Source organism: Amia ocellicauda, chromosome 10 (genome assembly GCF_036373705.1).
Source record: "Amia ocellicauda isolate fAmiCal2 chromosome 10, fAmiCal2.hap1, whole genome shotgun sequence".
NCBI lineage: Eukaryota > Metazoa > Chordata > Actinopteri > Amiiformes > Amiidae > Amia > Amia ocellicauda.
Window position 1 is genome coordinate 34,226,993 of NC_089859.1, and position 14,963 is coordinate 34,241,955.

Below are 14,963 nucleotides of genomic sequence, written 5' to 3' on the forward strand. Positions count from 1 at the left end.
TGGAAAACAGATTAGTACTTGGATGGAAGATTGAAGATATTTATTAGTTTTTAAAAAGGTTGATATGTGCCTACATACCATGGTAGTATGTATTATTCATTGTTTTGTTTTTTCCACATAAGCCGTTACCTGCCCTGCTCCACCAGCAATATCCAATGGAATACTGGAAGGAACTGATTTTGAGTGGGGGACCAGTGTCAGCTATAGCTGTTCTTCAGGATATGAGCTTTCTTTTCCAGCAATTTTAACCTGTGTTGGAAATGGAACATGGAGCGGAGAAGTGCCTCAATGTTTGCGTAAGTTCCCCCTCCCCCCACCCCCAATTCTGTTTTAAAGGGCTTAATTAATGTGTAATCAGAGGAATTACAAATATCATTGCAAATGTCTCAACTTTCAGTACGAAAGCATTTTCAATGAACAGACAATAACAAGTTGTGCACAATTTCACAAAAGAACCAATTATTTAAATGTTTGTTTTTCTAGACTGTTTTTTTCACTCTGTGCCCCTTTCATGGGACATGAAACAATGGAACAAAAACATTTTTCATGTTTTAAAATTGAGCTTTGGAATGTAATAATACTACTCATATTTTACAAAAATTGGCAATGATTCTTAATGAACTGATATATGAATACAACAGGAATACCAAATGAATACCTTATGCACTTCATCTTATACATGCAAGGAATTGAGACTTAAATCATCATGCTCGAGTCTCTCTGCTGGTTATTGTAAGACCAATAATTAGGTTTTTCATCAGTGAGTACATCATTAAATAACTAAATATATCAGTAACCCTAATAACATATTTGGGGCAGTCAGATATAGATAATTCAGTGTTTGGAATCAGTTATTAGTCCCAGTAGAAAAAGACTACATGTAGCATTCTGACCTTGTTTGCAGCAAGTATGGCATCCAGCTGTGTGGAGGTTTAAAGTGTCAGATGCTGATCAACCAACAATTGAATTACAAAAGGAGGTGCCAATTATTTATGCACAGGTTGATAATCTACCTTTAGGAACATCAGTTACAGCTCATCAGATGAGCATTATTGTGATGATCAATCATTTAAAGTGTTAAAGAAAACACACTGTTTCCATGCTGCTATCTGCTGGGTGATAATTTACAGCTCCTTGTGCATTCAAAGACTGAATATAACAGTGCTTTGATTCATAAGGTCCACGTTTTTTAAGTGGCACCAACCACAAAAACAAAAAATGTGAAAGGATTTACATAACAGTTCATGACACAACTTCAAGGTGTGTTTTTTAAAATTAACTCAACTTCAAAATAAACTTTACTATTATTAAGAAGGATTTAGAGAATCACAAAAGTAATGATACTGATGAGCTTTTTGTGATAATTTCACATCCAATATACATCTTTACATATTTTTTTAATCCACAATCCATATGAGTAGTGTAACATCCTCAAGGACCAAAGGAAAGGATCCAAGTGCAGGCTTAGAGTTGAAGCAGATAATCAGATAAGGGCAAACGATAGAGAGTAAACAGGGACAGTCCAGGTCAATCGATCAAGCGAACAGGCTAGTGGGGAGATCCAAAAAGGGGTAAACGAGAGAGGGAAGCAAGAGGTCAATATACACGATAAGGAAATCAAGAAACAATGCTCAGAATTGATCCAGGAGAGAATGCAAGACTTTGCGATTATGCTGGGAAACAGAGGGGTTTAAATACTATGTAGGGGAGAGGGTTTGAACTAGGTGAAGGAGTGATTAGCCAATGGTAAAAGAGGAAGACAGAACAGGTGCACCTGGAAGGAAAGAATGTGGAGAAACTGGTTGTGCTGGATAGAGGAAAGGAGAAGCACTAGATTAGTATTCGGGAGAGGGATACCTCTGGTGGTGAACTAAGGTAGGAGCAGGGGAGACCGTGACAGTGCCCCCCTCCCAAGAATCAGCCTCGGCTGGACCAGAGTAGTGAGAACGGCGGCGAGGACGGCCACAAGGCCGAGGAGCAGGAGCAGTAGGATGAGCCCTGTGAAAGTCCGCAATGAGAGATGGATCCATACCCCTCCCAGTCGACCAAGTACTGCAGGCGTCCTCTGTGGCGACGAGAACATAACAGGGTTCTGACAGCATATGCCGGACCGTCGTCTAGATCCAAGGGAGGAGGAGGCGGAGGAGAAGAAGAAGAAGGAGAAGAAGAAGAAGAATCCTGAGGAGAATCAGAAGGAGAGGAGGGATCGGGGCATACAGGTTTTAACAAAGAAACATAAAATGATGGAGCTATCTTGTAGTGAGAAGGTAACTAGAGATGATAGGTAACTGGATTGATTTGGCGGAGAACAGGAAAGGGACCGATAAAGCGAGGGCTCAATTTCTTGGATGGGAGTTTAAGTTTAATATCATTAGTAGATAGCCAAACCAACTGTCCTGGGTGGTGTTGCGGGGCGGGTTGTCGATGTCGATCTGCTAAGGTCTTTTGACGGCGGATAGCTCTTTGGAGACGGACGTGTGTAGCATTCCATACATCTGCACTGCGATGGAAACAATCATCGACTGCTGGGATGTCGGTAGACTCCTCATTCCAAGGAAACAGAGACGGTTGGTATCCTAAGACACACTGAAAGGGGGTGAGGCCTGTGGAAGAACTGGTCAGGGAATTCTGGGCGTACTCATGCCCATGGCAAAAAACGACTCCAATCATCTTGGGAGGTACTACAGTATGAACGAAGAAAATGTATGACCTCTTGATTAAGACGTTCTGTTTGACCATTAGATTGTGGATGGTAACCGGAGGTGAGACTGACCTTAATATTCAGAGCCTTGAAGAAAGCAGACCAGACGCGGGAGGTGAATTGAGGGCCTCGGTTGGAAACAATGTCTTCAGGAATCCCATAAATGTGGAACACGTGATGGAAAAAAAGTTCTGCAGTTTCAAGCGCGGTGGGAAGCTTCTGTAAAGGTATAAGCCGACATGATTTAGAAAAACGATCTATTGCTACAAAAATGGTAGTATAACCCTGAGAGCTGGGAAGATCAGTAACAAAATCAATAGAAATATGAGACCAGGGACGTTGTGGAATTGGAAGAGGCTCCAGGAGACCAGAAAGGGGATGTTGTGAAGATTTAGACTGGGCACAGATGGAGCATGCATTAACAAACTGGGTAGTATCTTGTGCCAGAGTGGGCCACCAGAATTTCTGTTTAATCAGGGCAATAGTGCGATGGATTCCTGGATGTCCAGAGGCGGGATTAGAATGTATCCATTGCAGAAGAGTAGAACGTTTGGATGTAGGTACATAGATCTTATTGGAAGGACATGTAGAAGGGGCAGGATTAGAGGAAAGTTCCCTTTGAAGTTCATCCAAGAAATTCCATTTGATTGGGGGCGACAATACAAGTTGAGGGTAGAATTGGATCATCAGATAGGGGTTCATGAACCGAGTCAAACTGATGAGATAGAGCGTCCGCCTTGGTGTTTTTAGATCCTGGGCGATAAGTCATGGTGAATTGAAAACGGGTAAAAAATAATGCCCAGCGCGCTTGACGGGGGTTGAGACGTTTTGCTGCTCGAATGTATTCCAAATTTCTATGATCCGTGAGTACTAGAAATGGATGTTTGAATCCTTCCAGCCAATGCCTCCACTCCTCAAAGGCCAACTTTACTGCCAAGAGTTCCCTGTTACCGATTTCATAATTCCTCTCTGCAGGTGATAATTTGCTTGAGAAGAATGCACAGGGATGGAGCTTTGGTGGTTGACTGTGTCTTTGAGAGAGCACTGCCCTGACACCATTTTCAGAAGCATCTACTTCTACCACAAAAGGGAGATTAGGGTCTGGGTGCTTGAGGACTGGAGCAGTGGTAAACAGGGACTTGAGTTTCTTAAAGGCAACTTCAGCAGAATCCGTCCATAATAAACGACGAGCAGAGCCCTTTAATAAAGAAGTTAAAGGAGATGCGACTGAACTGAAGTTTCGGATGAAGCGATGATAAAAGTTAGCAAAACCCAAGAAACGTTGCAACTCCTTATTGTTTGAGGCTGAGGCCACTCAGTTACTGCTCTCACTTTCTCAGGATCCATGTGAACTCCACTGGTATCGATGATGTATCCCATAAAGGCCACTCGCTGTCAATGAAATTCACATTTCTCGGCTTTGATATAGAGTCCATTTTGCAACAGACATTGCAGCACCTGTCGAACCTGGGAGATATGTTCTGAGAGAGTAGAGGAGTAAACCAGAATGTCATCAATGTAGGCAATCACAAAGCGATGAAGATAAGGATGTTACACCTCATTCACGAAAGCTTGAAAGACTGAAGGTGCGTTGACCAGACCAAAGGGCATGACTAAATATTCATAGTGTCCAGTGTTAGTAATAAATGCCGTCTTCCACTCATCACCTTTTCGTATTCGGATTAGATTGTAAGCACTACGCAAATCAAGTTTAGTGAAGTATCGAGCTCCTCTTACCTGTTCCAAGGCAGCAGGAACTAAAGGTAAAGGATATCTATACTTGACTGTAATTGCATTAAGTCCCCTATAATCAATACAGGGTCTTAAACCACCGTCCTTCTTTGCCACGAAGAAGAAGCTTGCCGCAGCAGGTGAAGTGGATGGCCGGATTATGCCTTGTGCTAAAGCCTCCTTGATGTACTCCTCCATGGCCACCGACTCTGGAAGAGAGAGAGGAAAGATTCTGCCCCCGAGGTGTAGTAGAGCCAGGGAGAAGATCAATAACGCAATCCCAAGGACGATGTGGAGGCAGAGAGGAGGCTCGGGATTTGCTAAACACGGCAGCCTGATTCTTGTATTCTGATGGAAACTCGGGCGGGGTTGATAGAAACGGACTCTCGATATGGGTGGCTCTGCAAGGTGAAGAAAGACAATTAGAAAGGCAATGTTCTCCCCAAGAAATAATAGTCCCCTTGATCCAAGAAATGACAGGATTATGATGAACGAGCCAGGGATGTCCAAGTATTATGTCAGCTCCAGGAGAATCAATCACTAAGGAAGGCAGTTTTTCAGAATGTAGGTTTCCGATGGACATGGTGATTGGCTTGGTTTTCTGTGAAACTGGATCGGAACCGATGGGTTGGTTGTTGATTGCTCTGACATTAAGTGGTGGCAAGAACGGTGAGCTGTTGTATCCTCCTCTGTCTTTCCTCGGCAGGTAGTCGAGTCCTTCCTATCTGCATGGCTTCTGGTTCTGTAACAGGGCTAGGCTTGAAAGAAGATCTGGTGGATAACCGGGATGTAGCAGACAAAGATCTTATAAGGTTGTCGAGTCTGATGGCAAGTTGTTCCAGATCGAGTGTGTCTCCCTTGCAAGCTAATTCTGCTTGTAAATCATCACGTAAGCCACGACGAAAAAGAGTAATTAATGAAGGCTCACCCCATCCACTGATCTCAGCCAAGGTCCGGAACTTCAGAGCATATTCAGCGGTAGAATAGGTACCCTGATGGAGAGAGAACAGTTGTTCACCAGCGTCCTTCCCGGCTGTCGGATGATGTTTAAGAAATGCTGGGAGAGATCGTGTTACTTCGCCCTTACGAGCCCATATAGCTGATGCCCACCGAAGTGCCTTTCCAGTAAGTAATGTAATAATAAAGGCGATCTTAGCGTCATCAGAAGGGAAGGAAGTTGGTAAATGGGCGAAATAAAGGGAGCACTGTAATATAAAACCCTCGCAGCGGTCTGGTGAGCCGTCATATTTGTCTGGGATGGCCAAATGTACAGGTCTGTCTGGAACTGGAGAAGCTGACAAGCCTGGGGTTGCTTCTGGCGTTGTATGTCTTATGGACTCGAGAGATAAAGCAGGTAATTTCCTCATTAGCTGTTCCAGGATCCAAGTGCAGGTTTAGCAGATAATCCGATAAAGGCAAACGATAGAGAGTAAACAGGGACAGTCCAGGTCAATCGATCAAGCGAACAGGCTAGTGGGGAGATCCAAAAAGGGGTAAACGAGAGAGGGAAGCAAGAGGTCAATATACACGGTAAGGAAATCAAGAAACAATGCTCAGAATTGATCCAGGAGAGAATGCAAGACTTCGTGATTATGCTGGGAAACAGAGGGGTTTAAATACTATGTAGGGGAGAGGGTTTGAACTAGGTGAAGGAGTGATTAGCCAATGGTAAAAGAGGAAGACAGAACAGGTGCACCTGGAAGGAAAGAATGTGGAGAAACTGGTTGTGCTGGATAGAGGAAAGGAGAAGCACTAGATTAGTATTCGGGAGAGGGATACCTCTGGTGGTGAACTAAGGTAGGAGCAGGGGAGACCGTGACAAGTAGTGCAGGCATACTCTAAACTAACATACTTGGTTTAGTTGTCAACCTCAGACCTAATTGTCACAGGCTCACTGTATGCTCACGTTGTATAATAAAGAATGTGGGAGATTCAAAACTTTCAGAATTATGGCAAGCCAATTAATCATTTACAGATATCTTTAATTAATTTAAAGATATATTGTAATATTTTGAGATATCTTCAAATAATTCCACATATCTTCAAATATTTCAAGATATATCTAAATCATTTAAAGATATCTGCAAATCAATTAGAGATATCTGCAAATCATTTCAATATATCTCATTTAAAAGTACATTTGAAGATATCTCAGAATTATTTGAAGATATCTTTAAATGATTTGCAGATATCTCTAAATGAACAGGAAGTCATTTGAAGATATCTTGAAATCATTTAGAGATATCTCTAAATTAACAGGAAGTCATTTGCAGATATCTCTAAATGTTACAATTTCTAATTTTCCTAATTTCCTTTGCATTTATTTAATAGAAGTGACAGCTGGAGGACTAAGGTGGTTCTACCCATGGGTCTTGGGCTGTGTTGTTTTGCTTTACTTCTTATCCTTGGAACACTGTCCAGGACTGCTTAAATTGACTTGCTGACAAAAGGGATTGTATTTCCTTGAGGATTCCCAATATGTGACAGACTTTCTTCCAGATTTTTGAGAGTCTATGGGTTGTTGCCCATAGACTGGTGATATGTCACAGCAAACATACCAAACATGAATGGATATTGTAGCCTGAATCAAGACTTACATGCTTTTTTTGGGTACACACATTTTAAAATGGGTGACAACCTTTGATTTTGTAGGTTAACAATAGACAATGTTGGATTGTCAACTAATTTTAAAAAGGAGAACCACCAAGTATAATTACTTTGTCCAATATGAGCAGAATTGTCTACAGAATTGTCAAATTGATTGAATAGAATTACATTACATAAGTCATGACAGTAGATATAGTGTCATAACTTATGTAATGTGTTTACAGATGGTTACAGTTTTAAATAGTTTTGAATATAAATTAAACCACATTTGAAACAACAGAACATAAAGCTCCAAAACAGGAATTATTATATAAATAGCAATACTTTTCCATAAATGTAAAAAAGTAACTCAGCCATACCACCTCTACTCTCATGACATTTTAACACAATGTTAAAACAGTCACTTCGTCAGCATTAAGTAATATATTTTAGATTTTGAAAATATTCATAGAAAGAGAGTAAAATACAAGAGAAAACTGATTGGGGAGAACCCAGCTTGGTACTTTGAGATTAATGTATCACACAAAACATAACTCACTCCTAAAATAATGGTATTTGTTGTATTATTTACATATTCACATGAGCAGTGTTATTTGAAAAGTAACACATTTACATTTTATTTACATTTGTAAAGTTTGCATGTCAATGTTTTTTTTCTTTTCCTGACGATTTTATAGTGCATTTTGGTTTGCATCATTTCATTATAGAATAATATAGATGCTCATCTTGCCAGTGGGTCATGTAAAAAATATTCCATAACTTCAAACACATCATCAAAACATAATGGAGAATATAAAAGCAAAAAAAAAAAAAATCATGAAGGTATGCTAATTTTCCTTAAAAAATATAATCAGCTTTCATACTATGCAACATCAGTCGTCTAACTTTATTCCAGCAGTATAAAAGTATGATTCAGACTTTGTAGTTTGCCCACTGAATTTTCATCTTGACAGTATATCTATTATTCATCAAGAAAAGTCAAGTTCTAGTCAAGTTCCTAGACACTTGAGTTTGACTGAGCCTTCTCCAGGCACATTAATTATGAATCAACTTTGTGTGACTTTAACTTTTTTTTTTAAAGAAAGGGTAGATTGTTACCAAGACAGTGTCTGGTCTCACTGACATCTAAAATACAGAACCTGTTGATCTTTAAGGAATCTCCAATTGCACTAAACTATTAGGCATAGTCATACTATTTTGCTGGACTTGACATAACTAGAGAAGTGTTACCTTTCTTCACCAGTTGGCTGATATAGGCATACAGGGGTTTAATTAATTACATTAATATAGATTGCATATTGTCTATATAAATATAGCTGAGACTTCATTAACTTACATTTTCAAATTACTGTAGATAAGATCATCAACAAATGTATGCACAATACAAAACACCCTTCACGTAATGTATTATCTTATTACGGTTTGTGATGTTGAAAAAACAAAATAAAATATGAACATACGGTTGTGGAGCTTCTAATGTTTTAATTGATGGTTCAATTCCAAAACACGGCAGAGTCAAGTTGTTTACACTTAAAATGGTGTCCTATATGGAGATGAGCTGTGTTGGTGCATGAGGGGCAAACACGGTAGCCTGAACTCAAAGTACTGCACGTACACAGCTCAGACTGTATGTGTTGCAATACCAGTATTATTAAGTGTCACCCCAGAGTGTTATAGTGAAGCTCGCAAGCCCTATAAAAAGCATAGGTATTAATTATTCAGGAGCACTATAGCAAAACAGCAGTAAACGAATCGCGTTACATTGAGGAAAAATTCTAGTGGTATTACATTATGACCTTAATAATAATATGTTGATGGATTTTGGTGCACACACGTATTGCACCGTTATACGCTATATATGTTACATTTTCATGTATTAGTGATATATATTAGAACAAAAATCTGAAGCCATAGCAGTATTTTATTTTTTAAATAGGTAATAAAGCATGTTTTAGATGCTGTTGTAACTATATGGCATTGATTCAAAAAGTAAATGCAGTTAATAAATTCAGATAAAGATTTTATTTAATGTCATTTAAAATCACATGGTTAAGACCTACAGATCTCTGCCTCAGTTTCTATAGCTACTGATATACACACACTATACTTTCCATGTTTTTGTAAATACATAATACACATTATTTATATGATTGGTATTTTTTTGTAATATTTAATTTTGACAAAGGCTAAATAAAATCTAACCTGAGAAACATAAACATTACAATACTAGATTATAGCTTTTTCCTTTTACAGAAGATTCTTCCTTTAACCAAATGTAAATGCAAAGAGCAAGTACTATGTTTTTAATGTTTAATTTGGTTTGGGCCTTTGTTGCATATCTTATTATATGTACTTTGATTCACTGTTTTTATTTTTACTTTTTTATGTAAACCACCTGTTCCACCAAAAATGACTTTTACAATTTCTTGTCAAAGCAGCACATTAGTGCCACAATACAATGTGAAACAACCACAAAAAAGACATACACACCCCCATAAAAATGTGGTTACACAATCCCTTGTCAAAAACAATGTATCTCAATGAGAAAACTTTAGTAAACAGAGTAATTTAAGTAATGTATTCTAAATACATCTACTCATATATTGTTTTAGGTATAGGTACATAACATGCACATTGTCGTGCCAATTACTAACCCTGCATATGAGCTCGTTACTGTGGCATCAGTCTTCTGAGATCTCAAAAGGGTACAAATTCACTTATCTAGGTGCTGCAATACATGGTATTATAGGCTTAGCTTGCCCACCTCAGCATAAAGTGTCTTGCCACATCAGTTCCCTATATTTTTATGGCTTGGCAATGCTTTGTCCTCAGCTTCATCTGGTACCTCATGATATCAGCCTTGTCAGGTCACAACCTTGAATACAACATTGTAAAGGTTTGAACAAATGCCAGCAATAAGTGGCAAGGTTCTATTACTGCTGCAGAAAAAATATCTCTGCTTCACAAATCCTTAGCTCTGAGGAATGAGTCCTCATCCTCCACTACTCAGCAGAGTTGTTATGACATTAAAGCTATCTCTCAGCTTCTTTCTTTTTGGAAACTGTTTTGGTAGTATTGAGCCAAACAAAATATAGAAGCCTTTTGCTTCAAGCTTTTATTATGAAAATATAAAACTGAAATACTATAATTGCATAAGTCTCCACTCCCCATAGTTAATATTTGGTGGAAGCACCTTTGGCCGCAATTACAGCTGTGAGTCTGTTGGGATAGTCAAACTTTGCACACCTAGATTTGGCAATATTTGAACATTTTTCTTTACAAAACTATTCAAGCAAGTTCCTTGGGGAGCATTGATGGACAGCAATCTTCAAGTCTTGCCACATATTTTGATTTAGGTCAGGGCTCTGACTGGGCCACCCGTCCTTAAAAATAAACAAAAATAGCTTCTCCAGTTTTTCAAGATATCCGTTTTTCTGTTTCATGCCTGACTTGTCTTTATTTCAGCCAAATTTTGTGGGGATCCAGGAGTCCCAGCTGAAGGCATGAGAGAGGGAAGGAGTTTCATTTACCAGTCCGAGGTCTCCTTCAGCTGCAATCCTCCATTTATTCCAGTGGGTTCCACCACCAGAATTTGCCAGGCTGATGGAACATGGAGTGGATATCAGCCTCGCTGCATAGGTACTGTGAGAGAATGGTGGGATGGCATGGGAAGAGGAGACAAGTTTATAATGACTAGGAAACTAACTAACTCATAGAGATGTGTATGTGTATGTGTACTTTTTTGTTATCACATTATTATTATCTGTATAACTGTAAATATATATATATATATATATATATATAGTAGTGCTTGCTGTAATTGTTTCTTCTTGCAGGCTTTTATTTTACAGCATTTGTTTTACCTCTGTCTGCTTTGAACCTGCAACATCTGAAATTCAGAGCTGTGTATGTCACTACTCACCTATGTCTGCACCTACAATAAAAATAAAAATAAATGTATTTATACATTTTCATTAGGAAAGCATTTCAACTCTCTGACTTAGAAGAATAATGAAGAAACGTAACGAATGTAGCACAAAAAAAGTTTAATTTATTTCACAGCAGGTACAGAAACTAGTTCAAAGGAACACCAATGAAATCCCTTTTTGTATCAAACATGCTTTCACAACATGCAACCTTTGTGAACTGTTTAATCTATCAAGTCTTTCCATTTTGTCTTTACTGAATGCACCCACATCTTTTCTACTCTCTAGGTCTGTATGAGGGTTATTTTAGGCAAAATGTCTATGCAGAAATTCAGTGAACAATATGTTCCCTGTCCTTTACTACAATGATCTCCTGTTTCTGTTTCATTTATATTGCTGACCTAAACAGAGGGATATTGCTTAGTCTATCAGAGCATTCCTGGATTGAATTTCACACATAATATACTGCTAAAGTGAGTGTGGGTCAAAGCACATGATCTTACAAATTTAAGGCAATCATTAGCTTGCATTTTGTGTGCACTGAAATAAGAACATAAATGAGAATTGTGAAAGTGTCTGGCTTTGCTCAGTTCCTGGTGGAAAGTGTCACAGTGGCATAGTACCAGCACTGGTTGATGGGACAAACAGGTACACTAAATACTATACTATACTAAAGCAGGCCTGCCTGGCCAAAAATCTGTGCCACCTGGCCAAACAAATGAGTGAACGAAAAAACAGAACTCAGAAATATATTTTAAAGCACCAGCCCACATGTTCCCCCTGCTATCGTTCACCACGGCTAAACCCCATCCGCTCGCCAATCCGTGATCACCCCCCTCCCTCCCCTGTCAACAATTCAGTATTTCTGTGGAAAACCCTGTAAAGATTTTATTATATTAGGCAGAAGTACTCTCTGTAGAAATAATTAAGTATACTTCAAGACACCTTGGATTTCACCCAACCAAGAGAATAAGCAGTATTCAGAAGTGGATATAACTCGATGGATCATATTCGAGTCGTCCGAGAAGTATTAGAAAAAATAGGAGTTTCCACTGTACCTGGGCTTTATCGTCTACAAAAGAGAGATGAAAAAGCCATGGAAGACGACCACATAAAAGGTGGAAAGATGAAATCAGAAGCTTTGCTGGCATGACCTGGAAACGAGACGCTGTACATCGAAACAAGTGGAAATAACTTGGGCAGGCCTTCATTCAGCAATGAATCATTAAAGGCTCATGATTATGGTGTTGATGATGATGATGGTGTGTGTGTGTGTGTGCGTGTGCGTGTGTGTGTGTGAGTGTATGCGTGTGTGTTTGTGTGTGCGCGTGTGTATTGTGTGTGTGTGAGTATGCATTCACCTCCTTCACTAGTGTTGATACTTATCAGCATATAGGGTACATGTTAATCCAATTGCTTATTCTATCCTTGACAGTTTTGTTAGATTATTTTCCTCTGTAGCCTTAAAAAAAACACTTACTGCAGTGAGCTCATAATACTTCACAATGATAAAATCGATGTCTGTACACTGATACTGAAACACCACCAAAGCTTTACTAGACCTTTAAGGCAGCATGCCAAGAAGGCATTTTTGGAAGACCCCCACAAATTCTTCATGGATGGGATTAAACGAGAAAACTGCTGTAAGCATCCTTTCCTGAAGTATTAGAAGAATTGTGTGTTTGTTTTAAGAAAAAGCTTGAAGCATGCAAGAAAAATAGTACAGAAAAAGAAGAGAGAAAAAAAACACTACTAATGTCATGGTGGAAGCAACACTAATATATTTTTGCTAATTGTGATGCTTAGCTCATTTGCCTGCAATACAGCCTGTCAGCTACAGAGGGCCTCATTATGCATTATGCAGCATGTCTGCACTGGAGAAGTTTTGTACATCCAAGGCACACACCATGTAAGCTTTTCCATCCAACACCCTTTAGGAATACACAATGGTTTTATGCTGCCACCCAGAGGGACTTTTAAGACACAAATAAAAATTACAATACATGTAAAATATTCATGTTGGTTGCTTTGATAAACACTCATGCAAATTGGCTTTTCTTCTCTTTTTCCTATGGTAATATATTAAGAGAGCAGCTCAATACAGCCCAGATACCTTCAACCCAGATACCTATGTGACCCACTTTTGACTATTGTGTGTTTAGAAACACAGTACAGGACCTAATTAATGCCACTCCAGGCTGACTGGACGTGTTTTGTCCTATATAGAAGGAATATTCCTTTTTATTTTTGTAATCTTTTTAATGTGCATTTTGGTTTGCCTAGAAAGCTATTCATGGATTTTCAGAAGTGTCTTTTTATAACCTCTGTCTCTCATTGTGTGTCCTTCAAGAATTAGTGCCTTAAACAATGAAAATCTGTAGCTGTTGATTTTATATAATATGAAAAAAAATTCTCTCCCTTACGTAGAACCCACTCGCACCACATGTGAAAACCCTGGCACTCCACGGTACGGTTCACTGAACAGAACATCTGGTTTTAAGGTATGTTTGTATACGTTTTATTTTAACACGTAAGCTGGTTAATTAAGACATGACACACAACACTGAGCAAGCTGCTAGAGATTAGAGATAAAGCATATCACTGTGCTTGACCTTTTTAGGTCCTTTGTCTTCAAGTAATCGGCATTGGCAGTTTTATCAAGAGCACAGTTCTCAGTTACCTAATTAGCAGGATTTATAGCCATTATTCAGTCACCCAGCTAACATATTCCATTGTGGCAAAGCTGTGTGAGATTGTAATGTGGTTGTATTTTGTTGCTGATAAATGTGATTTTAGAAAACTGTTGTGGAAACGTAATATCCTGACCACCCAGTTTCCTTAATGTTTTCTCATTGCTGCTCAGTAAGGTTGAATGCACATTTCATAGGTCAATTTCTGGCATTTCAGTACATATCAACCAAGATTTGATTATTTTCCATGTATAAATACAGAACATATTCTTACATGTTTTTCATTTAACTTAACTTAACCTGTCATTCTATGTAATTTGTTAATTGTTCATATTTTTCTCTGGAATGTAGTTATACAAGATATTGGGCCGGATTAAATCAAAACTTTGACCTACCCGTTAATAGCAAACCACAGACCTGTACATCATAGCGGTTACATTTATGATTAGAAGAAAGTGTCATCTTACAAAAAATGAAGCTGCAACTGAGTACAGTTCTGTAGTTTTCTATTAGTGGGTGGGTCAAAGTTTTGATTTAATCCGGCCCATTGTACAAAAAAAAAATCTACAAATTTGTTTTGCTACATTATATTTTGGTGTGTTCACTTAATTTCAGTGTTTCCACAATGTTATTTGGTTAGCTGGGAAGTATCTGCTTTGAATAGTGGCACAATAATTGCATTTATTTGTTTTCCTGCTAAATAAAATAATCCAATGTATACATTTAAATGTAGATGAATATGGTCCTAAGAAAACCCAAGCAATACCATATAACAGGCATACAAATAACATATGCATTGAATCTGGTTTGACAATATTATTATATAAGTATTATCAGTTTTCCTGCAGGTATGATGTCCGCAGGACCTGTGTTGTTTTAAGGAACAAAATATGTACGTGGGCACACCACCACACCATTACGATTGTAGTGAGGACTGACATATGGGGCAAGGAAATTAGTGATTTTCAAATGAAATCGAAAAAATACAAAATAATTCTTCAATGAATAGAGGGCTTATTTGTCTTGCCACATCTTGTAATAAAAATGTTTTTCACCTCCATCAAGACTACAGTCTAATTTAAATGTCTTTGCCCAAGTGGCAGGAAGAGAGCCACAGAGGTCAGATGTGAGGGAAGGCTAAGCCAACCAAGTGCAGTACGGAATGGAGAGACACTTTCATTGCTGCCTCTTAATGTCTCCCACTGGCTTTTCATAGTTTGCTGTATTTGTTTTGAGAATCTGTGTATCTCTTTGTTTATGAAGTATTGCATAGTAAATAGAAAGCGCACTCCAGTCTTCTCAGCTACA

At 38.6% G+C, this 14,963-nt stretch overlaps 1 protein-coding gene across 1 annotated transcript in view; it reads left to right on the forward strand.

Annotated features, from left to right (window-relative positions):
* The window catches only part of csmd3b (CUB and Sushi multiple domains 3b), a 286,431-nt gene that overhangs the window by 252,908 nt on the left and 18,560 nt on the right, over window positions 1-14,963 (forward strand). Inside the window, exons 56-58 of the mRNA XM_066714578.1 lie at window positions 123-296; window positions 10,505-10,678; window positions 13,393-13,466. Coding sequence (XP_066570675.1) covers window positions 123-296; window positions 10,505-10,678; window positions 13,393-13,466 — 422 coding nt within the window. The remainder of the gene's footprint in view (window positions 1-122; window positions 297-10,504; window positions 10,679-13,392; window positions 13,467-14,963) is intronic.